Raw genomic sequence first — 16,140 nt, 5'->3', positions numbered from 1 at the left:
TGATGTTTCAATGAGCTTAAATTAAAGGACTGGTTTAATTATTTAATATATGTATATATTAAATAATTAAACCAATGCTTTCAAGCCATCATGTTTGATGAGGCACGAGCTTTAAAAGGGTGCCATACTTATTAGTCAGCAATAAGGTGGTAGAGAATTAATGCAAATTCTTTCATATCAATTAACCACATGTATAATACTTCACAGGGAAAAGGAGAGATATATTCCTCCCAACATTTAATCCCTTAAATCTCCATCAAGCCTCCCAGCAAATGATATCAAACAGGAAAGAGAATCATCAAGAACATTAAGAGAATCATTGCATATTTTTTCCTTTACATAATTGAAATATAAATTTAAATGATTTGTTTAGTTTAAATTATTATTTTTTTAATTATGTTGAATTCTCCTACCAATTTAAACCGCACTATCATGAAAAAAATGGATATTATTTCATTATGGAAATGGATGAATAAAAATGAAGACGATTAGACGACTAAAGTAGGAGAGCACATGATCCGTATAGTGACAACCCCAAAATCATATTCTCAATAAATAAATAAAAATTCTAAATTATATATTTTTATATTACGACCATATAATGAGATATAAAATCAAGATAATATAATATTTACTAGGATACACTACAACATTATCCAGTTTTACCGACGGACTAATTCTGTCGGTGACAGTAATGAAATCCGTCGGTGAAAATAATATCGACGGACTCACCGACGGACGTGTTCTGTCGGTAAAACAGTTGTCGGTAAATCCCATTTCCGTCGCTAATTCTGTCGCAAATAAAAAAAAACCACCCACTGACGGAAACACCAACGGTTTACAGACGGATACGCGCGTGCTAAAAAAAAAGTTTCCCGCGGGAACATTATCGACGGAATAAATCCGTCGGTAAGTTCAACGATAATTACCGACGGCATTACCGACGGAATTTCCGTCGGTAATTATGGCATGGCTGGTAATTTTGTTGGAACTCTCTGTGTAATGTTCGGTAAGGCCGTCGGAATTTAATCACCGACGGATTATATCCGTCGGTGATGCCGTCGGTAATGATGGCATGGATGGTAATTGTTCGACAACTCTCTGTTAAATACCGATGGATACTATCCGTCGGTAGGTATTTAAAATATATATAAAAAATAATTTATTAATTGTAAAAAACCTTAATAAACAAATAAAAATGCATTAAACATTAATAATGTAAAAGTAATGTTAAATAATATTCATTACAAATTTAATGTGTTTAAAAAACAAAATTAAACTAGAATAGCGGCGGAGCTGGAGGAGGAGGCGGAGGAGGAGGAGGAGGCTGGTTGTTCCCGGGACCATACGGCCAAAAAGAAGCTGCACAAGTATCATCACCCATCTTTGATCTCATCTCCATGACTATTTGACGGAGCTCATCATAATTCGTCGAGAGTTGTTGATATTGTTGTTTCAACGCAATGAACTCCTCAGACTGGGTGTTCAATACTGATGGAGAGCTTCCAACAGTTGAGACACTACGAGTCGAACGCAAGTTGTCAGCCGTAGTGTTGGAGAGCCCGTAGACCCTATTTTTATCGGGTCCACCAGACGATCCCGCCTCCATCCATAAATCTGGATCGAAATCTGGATGGGTCGACGGATTATCCCCATATCTCTCCCTCAACCGGCTATTATAGGTCTCCTGAAAATTCCACCGGTAAAAAAATCATCAAATGCAATTCAAGATGTAATTCAAGAAAATAATAACTTACAAAATAAAATGAATGAACGAACATACCACGAAGTGCTGAGCACGGTTGTCCACGAACTGCTGCACCCCTTTTTGGCGGTCTTGACTCCGCACATGTGTCTCTAGAAATAGCTCCATTGGACTCGGTTCACGTCCAAGAGACGCAGCCTGTAAGGAAAAAATAGGTTGAAAGTTAAATATATTATAAGGAACGACAAATTAATTAACGATATATTTCATTAAAATTAATCTTACCATCCGCTTTGCATGTGCGCTGAATGGGACGGATCCGCTAGTGTGTGTGGTCACCGAACCATAAATTTGCCGGTTCCGGTTGTCGGCGCCAGACTGTGAGCGCTGTGAGAACCGCTCTGAGGTCACGTGCTCAATATATGCCGTCTATATTTCCCCCGAGATGAATGGCGGTTTGAATTCCTGCCAAACCGCCACCTCATTCCATCCTTCAAGACCGTTATCCCTCGCATGTGCATTAGGTTCTTCTTCTACGATTGGACATTCCATGACATCACCTTCACTCATTCTCATTGCATCCATAACCATATTCCTGTAAGGATTACTGTTCTCATTTCCAACTTCATGCATTTTGCTAGCACTAGAAGTTGACCCAACCACCTGTTCTTCCATGCTCTCATCAGGAACAAATAGTTCTCCGTGAGTATACCAACACAGGTAATCTTCCATGAACCCTTTGGTTAGAAGATGCATCATTACAACATCTTGATGCAGAAACTTTAATTTTTTACACTTCCTGCATGGACACCTAATACCGCCATCAGTAAAATTTCTCGGAATAGATGTTGCGAAATTAATAAAACCCTGGACACCGTTACAATAATCCATCCTCCGCAATCCTTGGGGTGAGTCCCGATACATCCATGAACGATCATCCATGACTTCTATTGAACCTCTATAAAACATAACAAAAATATTGGTTTTCCCCAATATTATCCAACAAACTAAAACAACACTTATGTTAAATATTCATTATCAATTATCAACTATCAATGTTCATACATACAAATTTATACATATATAAATTTACAGAAATCACAACTTCGAAATATAATTGATAACAATTAAACAAGACACTTAAACAAGCTATTAATTATTTATTTCATCACAACGACACATTTAATTCGGTGTAATTCAAACAAAATTTCAACAATTTACAAACAAATATAATTTGACAAAATCTAAAACAAACTATAACAACTACAAAATTATACATTCATACTACAAGTTTCTTTGACAAATAATAATTAAACAAGTACAAACGTTAACAAAATACATATACTAAAACAATAAAATTCACAATTAAATATTAAAATTAAAAAGGATAGATTTACTTACAAAAAAATGATAAAATCTACAAGAAACGGATATTGTGACCACGTACAAGATATAAGAAACTTGAGTGCTCGTGTTGAGAATAGTGGAGAGTTTGGGATAAGTGTTTGGCTACAGTTTGGGAGGGGAGCTGCAGTTTGGGAGGGGAGAGGTGGGATGAGAAATAAGAAGAAGGAGAAACAGAGGAAGATAGTGTCGGCAGATGGGTGCATATAAGGTAATTTTTGATGTTACCACGCCGTTGCATATTTCCAGACGAACTGTATACCCCATCGGCGAAACCGTCGGTATATACCGACGGAATAAAACCGTCAGTATATACCGACAGATTTGGAGACGGAATTATTTCCGTCGGTATAAATTACAGACGGAAAAATTCCGTCGGTAATTCCGTTGCTTTTCTCCGGTTTTCTGGTAGTGATAGAAAAATTACCTTAATATTTGAATTAGGGCACTGGTTTTTCATAGACGTTATTGCTTAATTTGATTATTATGGCACATTATTATTGCTCAATAAATAAATGGATATTATTGCTTAATTTGAATTAGGGCATAAATATGAAACAAGCCTTACAATCTTGTGCTCATCAACACGATGCTATGATAAAGGGAGACATTCCATTGTCTCTACAAGCTTTGCGTTCGGGTGACTACAAAGTTTCTGAACGAGGCACAATGGATGCAGCCTTTATAAGCCAGGCCATGTGAAAAAGAATTCACAACCAGATACATGTCGCCCCTTTCTGACATGAATAGAGTTGTGCATGATGTCTCCGTCGTGGCTGCATCCATTGTGAAGACGATGAAAGGTAGTTGATAACAACTTAATTTTTCTGCTCTGCGCCAAAGGAAATTGAAATAATTTTTTTTTCTCTTATGCTGCCAGTCAACTAGGTGTAGTTTAATTAGTTCTTATCTTGGTATTTTATGTACCTAATAAATTCGTATTTTGGAAGGATAATGAAAGAGTTTTTGTTTTCTTGTTCTTCCCACTCCTTTTAGACGTGGGCAGAAGAGAATAAAATCAAAGTAACTGCTATTTTCATTGTGTAGAATTTTGATTTATACCTTGTCATATGATCAAAAATGAGAGTGCTCCTGGAGAAGGTCACTCAACTAGTTTTAATTTGTTTTCCGTTTAAATCACAACCATAAAAACTAAATGAAATGCAAGCACACTTATTATCAGCAAGAATTTTCGACTCATAAAAGAAGAAGAAGAAGAAGAAGTCAACTATTTCCTTGAACGTTCCTAGCTTCATCGGGCCAACGATTTCCTTGAACGTTCCTACCATGTTACACGGCACTTTATTTTGATAGAAAGCAGCCAACACATGCTTGACCTTAACAAAGCTCTACTTTTTTTTCTTTTCTTTTGGGGTCATGACTCGTGATCATAAGATAATAACAAGTTTGGATATTGCCGAACGTGTCAAAACTTTTAATGGGCATGTTACACGCACACTTTTTCTCTATTTTTGAATCATTTCGCCATATAAAAATTGATTTCTTACTGTCATTTGAGTTTTAATATTCTAAGAGAAGACCTGACCTTCAAAGATTAAGCCAATTTTCCCCTGTATTCATGTCAATCCACTTTTTATATCACTGTTTATGCGTTTGGTAAGAGATTTTTTATTTTATTTTCTTGGAGGATTGCATTTCGATAGGAAAATCAACTACCTGTTCTTTAAGTAATCTCTCGAGGAAAAGAAAAGAAAGAAAAAGATGGCGTCATGTTGTTGACGCAATCATGGAGGATGATAAACAATGGGGCGTGATTTGTCGAATAAAAATCTCAAAAAACAAGAATACTAGTGGCCGGGCGTGCAGTGACAAGGGAAAACATGAGGAAGGGCCACTCAATATTAATAAAGAGGACTTTGCATGCAGCAGCGGAGACCTTTCTGGTACAGATGCTGTGGAACTGTGGGTTGATGAGAAGGCAAACTATGGCTACAACTTGAATTCACTATTGTCATTAAATACGTCGGTTATTTTTGGCATAAATTAAAGGTGATTTATCTAACATGATTTATTTTTACCCCAATCCTTATTTTAAAAGAAACAAAAGCAAAGTGATAACCCAAGGCATCCATGGGCTAAACTTAACTTAATTATATATAAGTTTGACAAACTGCTAAACTCAATATTTCTAAGCTTAGCCAAATACTAATCCTAAGCATATGCGGGTCTGATGAATTGCTAGACCCAGCATTGTTGGGTTAAGCCAAGCATTGAGCTTAAATATATACGAGTATGACGAGTTGCCAGACCCAACATCTTTGGGCTTAGCCGAATGCTGGACCCAAACATATATAGGTCTGACGAGCTGTCAGACCGAGTTGCCAGACCCAACATCCTTGAGCGCAATCAAGTGCTGAGCCCAAGTATGTATGACTTCAACAATCTTGTCATGCTTAATATTGGACCATAAAATTCTGATGAGTCAAATATATTTTTTCTTTTGATGAGTTAGATATATTTTCTCTCTTGAAAATATAAGAAATGTTTATTGCTATCATAGAAATATAACTTTTCAGTCCTCCTCTCCACCAAAAGGTAAGAATTATGGGTTATAAAGACCCATTGAATTCTTAAATGAAGCAGGTTCACAATCTCTATTCTTTACAACATATTTATTTTTAGAGTCTCTCTAAAATATTATTGCATTCTCTCTAAAAAAAAAAAAATACTTAAGTATCATAGAGTCCCCAAATCCATTAAAAGAGATCTTTTGTGGGCACCAAACACTAGCCACTAGCCACCTTGGCTAAAGAGAATAAATCAAATTGCTAGAACTAAGAGATTAACCAATCATCCAACACATAAACTTTGTTTTAAGCTACAAGTGTTAAGAACAATGGTTGTGAAACCAAACTAAAAGGTGAAACAAGAAGTTCCTTTACATTAAATGTCATTTCTCCTATTAAAGCCAAATGATAGTTATAGCTCTCATCATGCATCATTAAGATGTTTGATGGGATGGTTAAAATCCTCTCCAGTAGTCTTTATCACCTCAAGATTAGTCTCCTCAAGGCTTGATCATCCACTAACAATGGCCTCCATAAATTGTCGCTCCTTCTTAATCAGGGTAGGGACATTGAAAGGAGCTCGACCAATAATGAGGTTAGCAAAAACATTCTCAAGTTTAACGCTCTCAGGAATAACCCAAGTAAAAGGCCCAAGAGATGCAGCCTCTATAGGCATGGTTAAAAGTTGAAGTAGAGGAAATGCCATCACCAGAGCCTCCATGATCGAGGATGGAACACCTGTCTCTATAGGGGTGAAGACCTTTTTTCTCTTGAAGCTGGTAACAACTCCTGCAATTACTTTAGAGGGAGCCAAATCTACTTGACTCTCGACTGGAGAAGTATAAATGACCTAATCTTCCTGTTCCATGACAGTCCTGACTCCCACTGTTGTTTTTTTAGAAACAGAGAGTTCATCAATAATGGTGGGGTTGTTTTCCATCACGTTTCTATTTCTACCTCTACTCACGTTAAGAGACGAAGACTTTCTTTGTGAACTCTTTATAGACCTCGCTTAAGTTTGTTCTTCTCCTTTAGCTATTAGTTTTACATAAAAAAGAAGTTAGTAATAAACTTAGATACACAGAAAAAAAAATCAAGAGATAAAGACTTACTTTGTAAAGTCTCTACAGACCTTGCTAAAGTTTCTCTTTCTCCTTAGCTATTAGTTCTACACAAACAAGAAGTCAGCAATAAACTTAGATACCTAGATACATAGAAAACAAAGTATAAGGAAGTTGCATACTTCGTAATGTGGACTGATAATATCCTTTTGGCTATTTTATTGACTTTATACTCAGTCGAGGTCGAGGCCATTATAACACATATTTTCTCCTTATCCGAGCTCAAATGAAGCTTGCTGTTTACACCAAGGAAGAAACCCTTCAATAACAAGAATAACCTTATAACTGTTACATTCCACCTTTAGGATTAACTAACTTGCTATACCTTATAATTAGCCCACTTACACTTCAATTTCTTGACGTGTACGAGCTTTCTAACCATAGTTCTTTTATGGATCTAGTAGGTCTATTGGCGAAGGTGTAAAACCAATGCACATTGCTGTCATCAGTGCCAACGACCAAATAGTAACAATTTCTAAAGACATTAATTGTAGGCTTGATTCCGACAAGCTTAAAAAACTTATCAAAGATAAACAAGGTTATCCACCTATTGGGGTGCAATTGGTCTAAACCTAACTGGAGGGAGAAGAAATACCCTAATGTATACCTGTAAAATAGGGATGTAATTTCAAATTGACCCCAGGCAAAGCCCGAGGTCTATCGGCTGATACACTTAGCCTGATTAGACATTTGAGCTATATTCTCTCTTGGCTGTAAGTAAGTAATAAACTTTATATCCTTTCTACCTAATGTGTTAGGAACGTCATTCTTAGGGGTTTGAGGCAAACCCCATTCTCTCTTGAGATTCCTTGTTAGTGGCAGGATAAAAACTTTTATTAAGGGGAGAGCTACTTCCCCCTTACCAGAAGTGGACGTTAGGGTACCACCCTTTTTAGTTTTGAGGCCCAATATGATGGACCCCTGTCCCATGCTACTTTTTTTTAGTCTCAACAACATCCCTACTTCTAGGGATAAATCTGACTTTTTTTTATTCATTTCTATATTCAAAGTACAGAAGAAAAAAAGAAGTTTCTGATGGAAAATACCCAAGGTGATGGTTTTCTTCTCAGATTTGAGCGAGATTGGCTTAGGATTCTTTCACAAAATTATTTCTTAGAAGTTACGAAGAGTAAAAGCAAAAGAAAAGTTGGGAGCACGAATGGATAAGGTTATAAAAGAAATAACTTTTTACCATACCGTTAGATAACTGACCTTTTATGTCATCTTAGATATCTAGAAATCCACTTAATTACTGTATTAAATACAAGTTGTCATTTTGTTTCCCAAATGATACCTTCAATAAAGACAAGTCACCTGGCCACAAGATTCCTAATAGTTCTATATGGGACAGAAAAGTCTTATAGAAATGGTAAAAAAAACTCTTATTTACTATTAATAAACTTTTAAAAATCTTTGTGTATTAAATATGTAAATATTTGGAGGGCTATTGATGGATCAATATGTTTTATTTTTACTTGGATCCTTATTTAAAAGAATCAGAGGCAGGGTGATAACTTAACATCCTTGGGCTCATCCAAACAACGAGATCAAGCATATATGGGTCTAATGAACTACCAAACCTAACATTCTTGAGCTCGACCAAGTGTTGAGCTCAAACATATATGGGTCTAGTGATTTGTTAGACTTAATAATTTTGGGCTCATCTAAACGCTGAGCCCGATCATATATGGGTTTGGGAGCTGTCAGATTTAGCGCTCTTAGACTTAGCACTTAGCCTAGGCTTATATGGGTCTGATAAGCTATCATAACCAACACCCTTATACTTAACCAAGCGTTGAGTTCAAACATGTACGAGTTTGATAAGCTACTAGACCCAACATCCTTGGGCTTAGCCAAGCATTGAGCCCATGCATATATGAGTCTAATGAGATGTCAGAACCATTATTTTCGGGCTCAGTTAAATGTTAAGCCCAAGTATGTATGACTCTAATAATCTTAGTAGACTTTATGTTGGACTACAAGATTCTAATGAATCAGAGATTTTCCCTTTGATGAGTCAGAGATATTTTCCCTCTTGCATATATAAGAGATGTTTAATGCTATCAAGGAAATATAACTTTTTAGTCCTCTTCTCCATCAAAAAGTAAGGATCGATTGTGGGCTATAAGACCCATTGAATTCTTAAAAGAAGCAGATTCACAATCTTCATTCTTTAGTATATATTTATTTGTAGAGTCTCTTTAAAATATTATTTTATTTTCCTTTAGAAAGATACTTATTTAAGTATCGGAGAGTTCCTAAATCTACCGAAAGAAACTTTTTACAGGTACCAACAATCAGTTACCTTGGCTTACTAGGCATCAAGTACTAGCCACCATGGCTAGAAAAAATAGATCATATTACTAGAACCAAACAATTAGATGATTATCGAATACATAAACTTTATTTTTAAGCTATTTGAATTTTTTAAAATAATAACATAAGAGTCAGATATACAAGTCATGCGGACCTATCTAATCTTTTAATGGTGGCATGAAATATTTTGTTATCCATATCTATTCATATGGATACAATTTTGACTAACTACATGGCTGGAAATTTGCACCAACAAGACAACTTCGTGTATCTACAGTAGTGAGCCAGACATAACTACTAGCTACAATTAATATGTGGTGCCATTGCACTTAAATTTCTTTGTTAGATGACAAATAGTGTTTTGACTGCTAGTGTTGCTAGGACTTATTAAAAGGAATGAAGGGACTATTTTAGTCCACAACTTTTGATCATAATCTTCTCACATTGCTCGTTGATGGACCTTATGCTCACAACTTTTGATCCCTTTAATAATCGTGTTTCGTTTATCTCACGTAATTGTCGGCAGCCACCGGTGACCAGAGACGTTAACAGCGACATGACTTCCCAAGCAGCCAGAAAAGTTAACAAATCATTAATCGCATATGATCTAATAAAATAGACCTGTAACCACAAAGAACGATAAGCTTGCCTTCATTAATATTCGCGTTGGTGGTTCACTGTAAATTAATTGATGTCCACAATTTTAAGGATATGGTGCGTAGGTATGATTATTTTTGTTTTAAAATATATTAAAATAATATGTGTGTATTTTTATTTTATTTTTAAGAGTATACGTATATTTATCCTGTCTTGAATTGCAGGAATTTAGTTGAGATGAACTCATTGATAAATCAGGAAACGAAAGTACTGTAAAAACCAATATCATATAAAAATTCGACCTTTTTGTTTTGTTTTCTCTATAATTAGAAGGATTTTTTCATGCTTACCTCCATTCTTAAGTGGATTCGTTCATTTTTTTTAAATAATTTTCAGGAAAAGAGAAACTTACAAATTATAGTTTAAAACAAAATTTATAAAGACACTATATGTAAAACTGATTGTAAGTATTATAAAAAAAAGAAAAGAAAAATATTATATGTTCATTAAAATAAATATGTATTTCACAACAAAAATGAGAAAAAAAATAAATACAAAAAAAAGACATGTAATAAAATAATGACAAAATAATAAATACAAGAATTACAGATATAAATATATGCGGGTGCGATGCGCGCGTCTCGATCCATCGGCCATCGTCTTTGCAAGGCTATTCAACTCCTGTCCCGGTCTTCGCTTTTACAAGTAGAAATTAATCTTTCTTAATTCACACTTAATAGAATTCATAGATGTGGGTTTAAATGGACCTCTCTATTACTATCGGTCAAAAATAGCACTCTCAGAAAGTCGTTGATTTACTCGTGTGCTAAAATATATAATTAATTCCATCTTTTATATATATATATATATATATATATATATATATATATATATATAAAACAGTATCTCCTTTCTATGAAAAATTGAAGGCACTTCTAGAAAACGAACATAAAGACCAGATTAGCTGATTTTATCAGCTACCCGACGTGATATTATCTTCAAATTACCTGACAAGACCGCAATTAGAAGTCTTTAGTCATTCCACTGTGGTGTTTGAGGCTACACCAGTGGTATGTTTGTTTATGTATTTTAAAAATGTTTTTTTTTTAATTTTTTTGATATATTAATATTAAAAATGAATTTTTTTAAAATTTTAAAAAATATTAATTTAATATATTTTAAATAAAAAATATTTTTAAAAATAACTCCTATCAAAATATCAAACGGGATCAAGTTGCTTGACATTTGGCCATGATGGTCTCATTAATTAAAACAATTTCCCCCGGACCGGTACTACCCTATATATACATTCGTCCACTCTTTTTATTCATTCATAACAAAACTATTTCACATCCCGCTTTGAAAAGAAAAAAAAAACGACATGGAAATCTCCAAGAATTCACTAGCAATTGCTTTTCTTATTGCCTTAGCTATAATAATCCCTCTATCCCTTGCCCAAGACTCCCCACAAGACTACGTCAATGCCCACAATAATGCTCGTGCACAGGTAGGTGTTGGAAATATTGTGTGGGACAATAATGTGGCAGCTTATGCAAGTAACTATATTAAACGGCTGACGGGCGATTGCAGACTTGTGCATTCTGGTGGGCCTTATGGCGAGAACCTTGCAGGGAGTGGTGGTGATCTTGCAGGCAGCGCTGCGGTGAAATTGTGGGTTGATGAGAAACCAAAGTATGATTACAACTCCAATTCATGTGTTGGTGGAGAATGCAGGCATTATACTCAGGTGGTTTGGCGCAAGTCGGTTCGTTTAGGTTGTGCTAAAGCAAGGTGCAGCAATGGCGGTACAGTCATCAGTTGCAACTATGATCCCCCTGGCAACTACGTTAACGAGCGTCCTTACTAGAGCTGTGACTCTAGGGTTTGGTATGCAGGAATGCGTGCGTGATAAATAAGCCATGTCATTTGGCCAATGATAGTAAAATGGAAACGATGTATTTCCGCGACTAATTATATCAAACGATATTATGGTGCAATAAAGTTCACTTCAATTTCTCTGGAAAATGATATTTCAATGACCTTAAATTAAAGGATTGGTTTAATTATTTAATATATGTATATATTAAATAATTAAACCAATGCTTTCAAGCCATCATGTTTGATGAGGCACGAGCTTTAAAAGGGTGCCATACTTATTAGTCAGCAATAAGGTGGTAGAGAATTAATGCAAATTCTTTCATATCAATTAACCACATGTATAATACTTCATAGGGAAAAGGAGAGATATATTCCTCCCAACAATTAATCCCTTAAATCTCCATCAAGCCTCCCAACAAAAGATTTTTCCAATTGAATCCCCATCTAATTGGATGTTGATGTCCAATAAACACCCAATTAGACACCCTATTGGATGAAATTGAGGTATTTGGATAATTAATGTCTTATTAGATGGTGGGCTGGATTGAAAAAATCGTTCATTAGGGGATCTCAATCAAGAATATTGGGATAATCGTTGCATATTTTTTCCTTTCCATAATAGAAATCTAAATTTAAACGATTCATTTAGCTTAGATTATTATTATTATTATTAATTATGTTAAATTCTCTTACGATCGAGCTAATAAGAGAAAATTCAGCTACCAATTTGAACCGCACTATCATGAAAAAAATGGATATTATTTCATTATGGAAATGGATGAATGAAAATGAAGACGATTAGACGACTAAAGTAGGAGAGCACATGATCCGTATAGTGACAACCCCAAAATAGCATATTCTCAATAAATAAATAAAAATTCGAAATTATATATTTTTATATTACGACCATATAATTAGATAAAAAACCAAGATAATATAATATTTACTAGGATAGAAAAATTACCTTAATATTTGAATTAGGGCACTGGTTTTTCATAGACGTTATTGCTTAATTTGATTATTATGGCACATTATTATTGCTCAATAAATAAATGGATATTATTGCTTAATTTGAATTAGGGCACAAATATGAAACAAGCCTTACAATCTTGTGCTCATCAACACGATGCTATGATAAAGGGAGACATTCCATTGTCTCTACAAGCTTTGCGTTCGGGTGACTACAAAGTTTCTGAACGAGGCACAATGGATGCAGCAGCCTCTATAAGCCAGGCCATGTGAAAAAGAATTCACAACCAGATACATGTCGCCCCTTTCTGACATGAATAGAGTTGTGCATGATGTCTCCGTCGTGGCTGCATCCATTGTTAAGACGATGAAAGGTAGTTGATAACAACTTAATTTTTCTGCTCTGCGCCAAAGGAAATTGAAATAATTTTTTTTCTCTTATGCTGCCAGTCAACTAGGTGTAGTTTAATTAGTTCTTATCTTGGTATTTTATGTACCTAATAAATTCGTATTTTGGAAGGATAATGAAAGAGTTTTTGTTTTCTTGTTCTTCCCACTCCTTTTAGACGTGGGCAGAAGAGAATAAAATCAAAGTAACTGATGTTTTCATTGTGTAGAATTTTGATTTATACCTTGTCATATGAAAAATGAGAGTGCTCCTGGAGAAGGTCACTCAACTAGTTTTAATTTGTTTTCCGTTTAAATCACAACCATAAAAACTAAATGAAATGCAAGCACACTTATTATCAGCAAGAATTTTCTACTCATAAAAGAAGAAGAAGAAGAAGAAGAAGTCAACTATTTCCTTGAACGTTCCTAGCTTCATCGGGCCAACGATTTCCTTGAACGTTCCTACCATGTTACACGGCACTTTATTTTGATAGAAAGCAGCCAGCACATGCTTGACCTTAACAAAGCTCTACTTTTTTTTCTTTTCTTTTGGGGTCATGACTCGTGATCATAAGATAATAACAAGTTTAGATATTGCCGAACGTGTCAAAACTTTTAATGGGCATGTTACACGCACACTTTTTCTCTATTTTCGAATCATTTCGCCATATAAAAATTGATTTCTTACTGTCATTTGAATTTTAATATTCTAAGAGAAGACCTGACCTTCAAATATTAAGCCAATTTTCCCCTGTATTCATGTCAATCCACTTTTTATATCACTGTTTATGCGTTTGGTAAGAGATTTTTTATTTTATTTTCTTGGAGGATTGCATTTCAATAGAAAAATCAACTACCTGTTCTTTAAGTAATCTCTCGAGGAAAAGAAAAGAAAGAAAAAGATGGCGTCATGTTGTTGACGCAATCATGGAGGATGATAAACAATGGAATTAAAGCGGCATGATTTGTGGAATAGAAATCTCAAAAAACAAGAATACTAGTGGGTGTGCAGTGACAAGGGAAAACATGAGGAAGGGCCACTCAATATTAATAAAGAGGACTTTGCATGCAGCAGCGGAGACCTTTCTGGTACAGATGCTGTGGAAATGTGGGTTGATGAGAAGGCAAACTATGGCTACAACTCGAATTCACTATTGTCATTAAATACATCGGTTATTTTTGGCATAAATTAAAGGTGATTTATCTAACATGATTTATTTTTACCCCAATCCTTATTTAAAAGAACTAAAAGCAAAGTGATTGCCCCAATATCCATTAGGGCATCCAAGTGCTAAACCCAATTATACATGAGTCCAACAAACTGCTAGATCCAGCATTTCTAGGCTTTAGCCAAACGCTGATCTCAAGTATATACCCAGACCCAACATCCTTGGGCTCAACAAAGCGTTGATCCCAAGTATATGCAGGTTTGGCAAGTTGCTAAATCCAACATCCTTAGACTGATCCAAGCATTAAGCTCAAGCATATACGGGTATAATGAGTAATCAGACTCAACACCTTTAGGCTTGTCGCACGTCACCCACGCGGCATCGGCTAACGATTTTTCTTCTCGTTTGCTTTGATTCGTTGGGAGTCGTCACCTAATATTTAATTGAGGGTTACTAGGAAATCTAAATTTACTAGTCTTGTCAGAGATTCACGGGTAAGGGACTGGTTGTGGTTAGGGAAGGTATTAGCACCCCTAAGCACCCTACCTGAGGTAAGCTGCTTCGTGACTTTGATGTGTTAAAGAAGTTTTGAAATTTTTATCTTTTCATCGGATATTAGAAATATGACTTACGTGTAAATTCATAATTCTTGACCGTGAGCAAATTAAAATATTAAATTCTTCTTTATTCTTTGCAATTTTATCATAAAAAAACATCCATAAAAACATACAAACACACACATACACTTTGACTATATTTTTTTCTTTTTTTCTTTTCTTTTCTTTTTCCTTTTTTTTTACATCCACAATACAAAATAAAAATTCAAAACAACTAAAAAAAATTACATTAAAATTACAATAATAACCCCAAACAATCTGGAATTTACAAGGAACACCTTCTGCACCACCAGAACAGTGTCAAACAGACTTCTGGAGCTGCAAGACAGTGGCAGCGTGTCTTCTCCATGCGCCACCGTCACTGGCGGTGCGTGGGTTCACGTGCCGCCACATGAAAATTCGTGAAAGCAAGGGGATCCGGAACAACTTCTTCCCCTCTTCCTTTCCTCGCCGATAGTGACAACCACCGTTATTTGCAAAAAGAAGAAACATAACAAGCAGTTGATTTTAATTTTCTTTTGTCCTTATCGGTCTCGTGTTTGTTTTTTTCTGCTCTGGTTTGTTGTTCTTTCCTTCTTTCGGTGGCCAATTTGGTGGTTGGTGAGGGAGCTGCGATGGTGGTCAAGGCGTTGATGGTCTTCACTCCGGTTGGTAGCAGCGGTGGTTGGGCTTGCTGCTGTCATCCGTGATGCTTGTGGATCTCTGGTGAGGACAGCGCTGCTGCAGCTAACGATGGAGGAGATTGGTGGAGGCCGATCTATGCCGATGAAGGAGGATCTGTTGTGGTTGATGAGGGAGAAGAAGAGGCTGAAGTTAGTGGGGACGACCGACTTGGTTTCTATAAGAGGGAGCTGCTGCGGGGCAAATAGAGGTGTAGCGAAAGGGAAGACCGGCTGAGAAGGAAAAGAGATCGCCTTGGAGGGACTGCTTGGTTTGTCTTGGTTGAGAGGGAGAGCAATCACCGAAGAAGAAGGGAAGGGCAGGTGGTGTGAAGTCTTCGGGTGACTGGTTTGAAGATGAGAGGAAAGGGGGGGCGCCGCTCCTTTGGTTTTTTCTGGTTTTGGTCGGGGAAAGGTAGAGTCCAGGTTCTCTAATGTTGGGGTGCGGCGGCTTGGGGTAGTGATAGGTTTAGGTTTAGGTTTTTTTTTGTATATATTTTTTTAGTCTCTCAAAATTACCCCCCTTTTGTTTTGAGTTGTGGACCTATATTTATAGGTAAAATGTTGCTCGGACCTCAAAATTAGTCCCTCAACTTTCTTTTTTTATAAATTTTGATTTTTCTTGCTTTTTTCTTATATTTTTTTAAAACGAGCAATATCAACGTCGACTCAACAAGAAAAATCAAGGATTTAAAAAATAACATGTGAAAAGTTGAATGCGTTCAAAAGACCTTTGAAAAATTAAATTCTTTTGACGACGTTGAAAATGCTAAAAACGATGCAAATA

The 16,140-nt window shown here is 35.8% G+C and overlaps 1 protein-coding gene across 1 annotated transcript; it reads left to right on the top strand.

Moving 5' to 3' along the window:
- The first annotated feature begins 11,010 nt into the window (after window positions 1–11,010).
- On the top strand, window positions 11,011–11,696 carry LOC133680977 (pathogenesis-related protein 1-like). The gene has a single exon (XM_062104049.1). It carries the CDS (start codon window positions 11,053–11,055, stop codon window positions 11,536–11,538), a length of 486 nt encoding a protein of 161 aa, XP_061960033.1. The 5' UTR covers window positions 11,011–11,052; the 3' UTR covers window positions 11,539–11,696.
- Window positions 11,697–16,140: the final 4,444 nt, after the last annotated feature.

This window comes from Populus nigra, chromosome 1, assembly GCF_951802175.1.
Source record: "Populus nigra chromosome 1, ddPopNigr1.1, whole genome shotgun sequence".
NCBI classification, from domain to species: domain Eukaryota; kingdom Viridiplantae; phylum Streptophyta; class Magnoliopsida; order Malpighiales; family Salicaceae; genus Populus; species Populus nigra.
This window is presented reverse-complemented; position numbering and strand designations above follow the sequence as displayed.

Excerpts from the sequence above, each read along its gene's own strand:
- LOC133680977 (XM_062104049.1), top strand. The coding sequence starts at position 11,053 with ATGGAAATCTCCAAGAATTCACTAGCAATTGCTTTTCTTATTGCCTTA.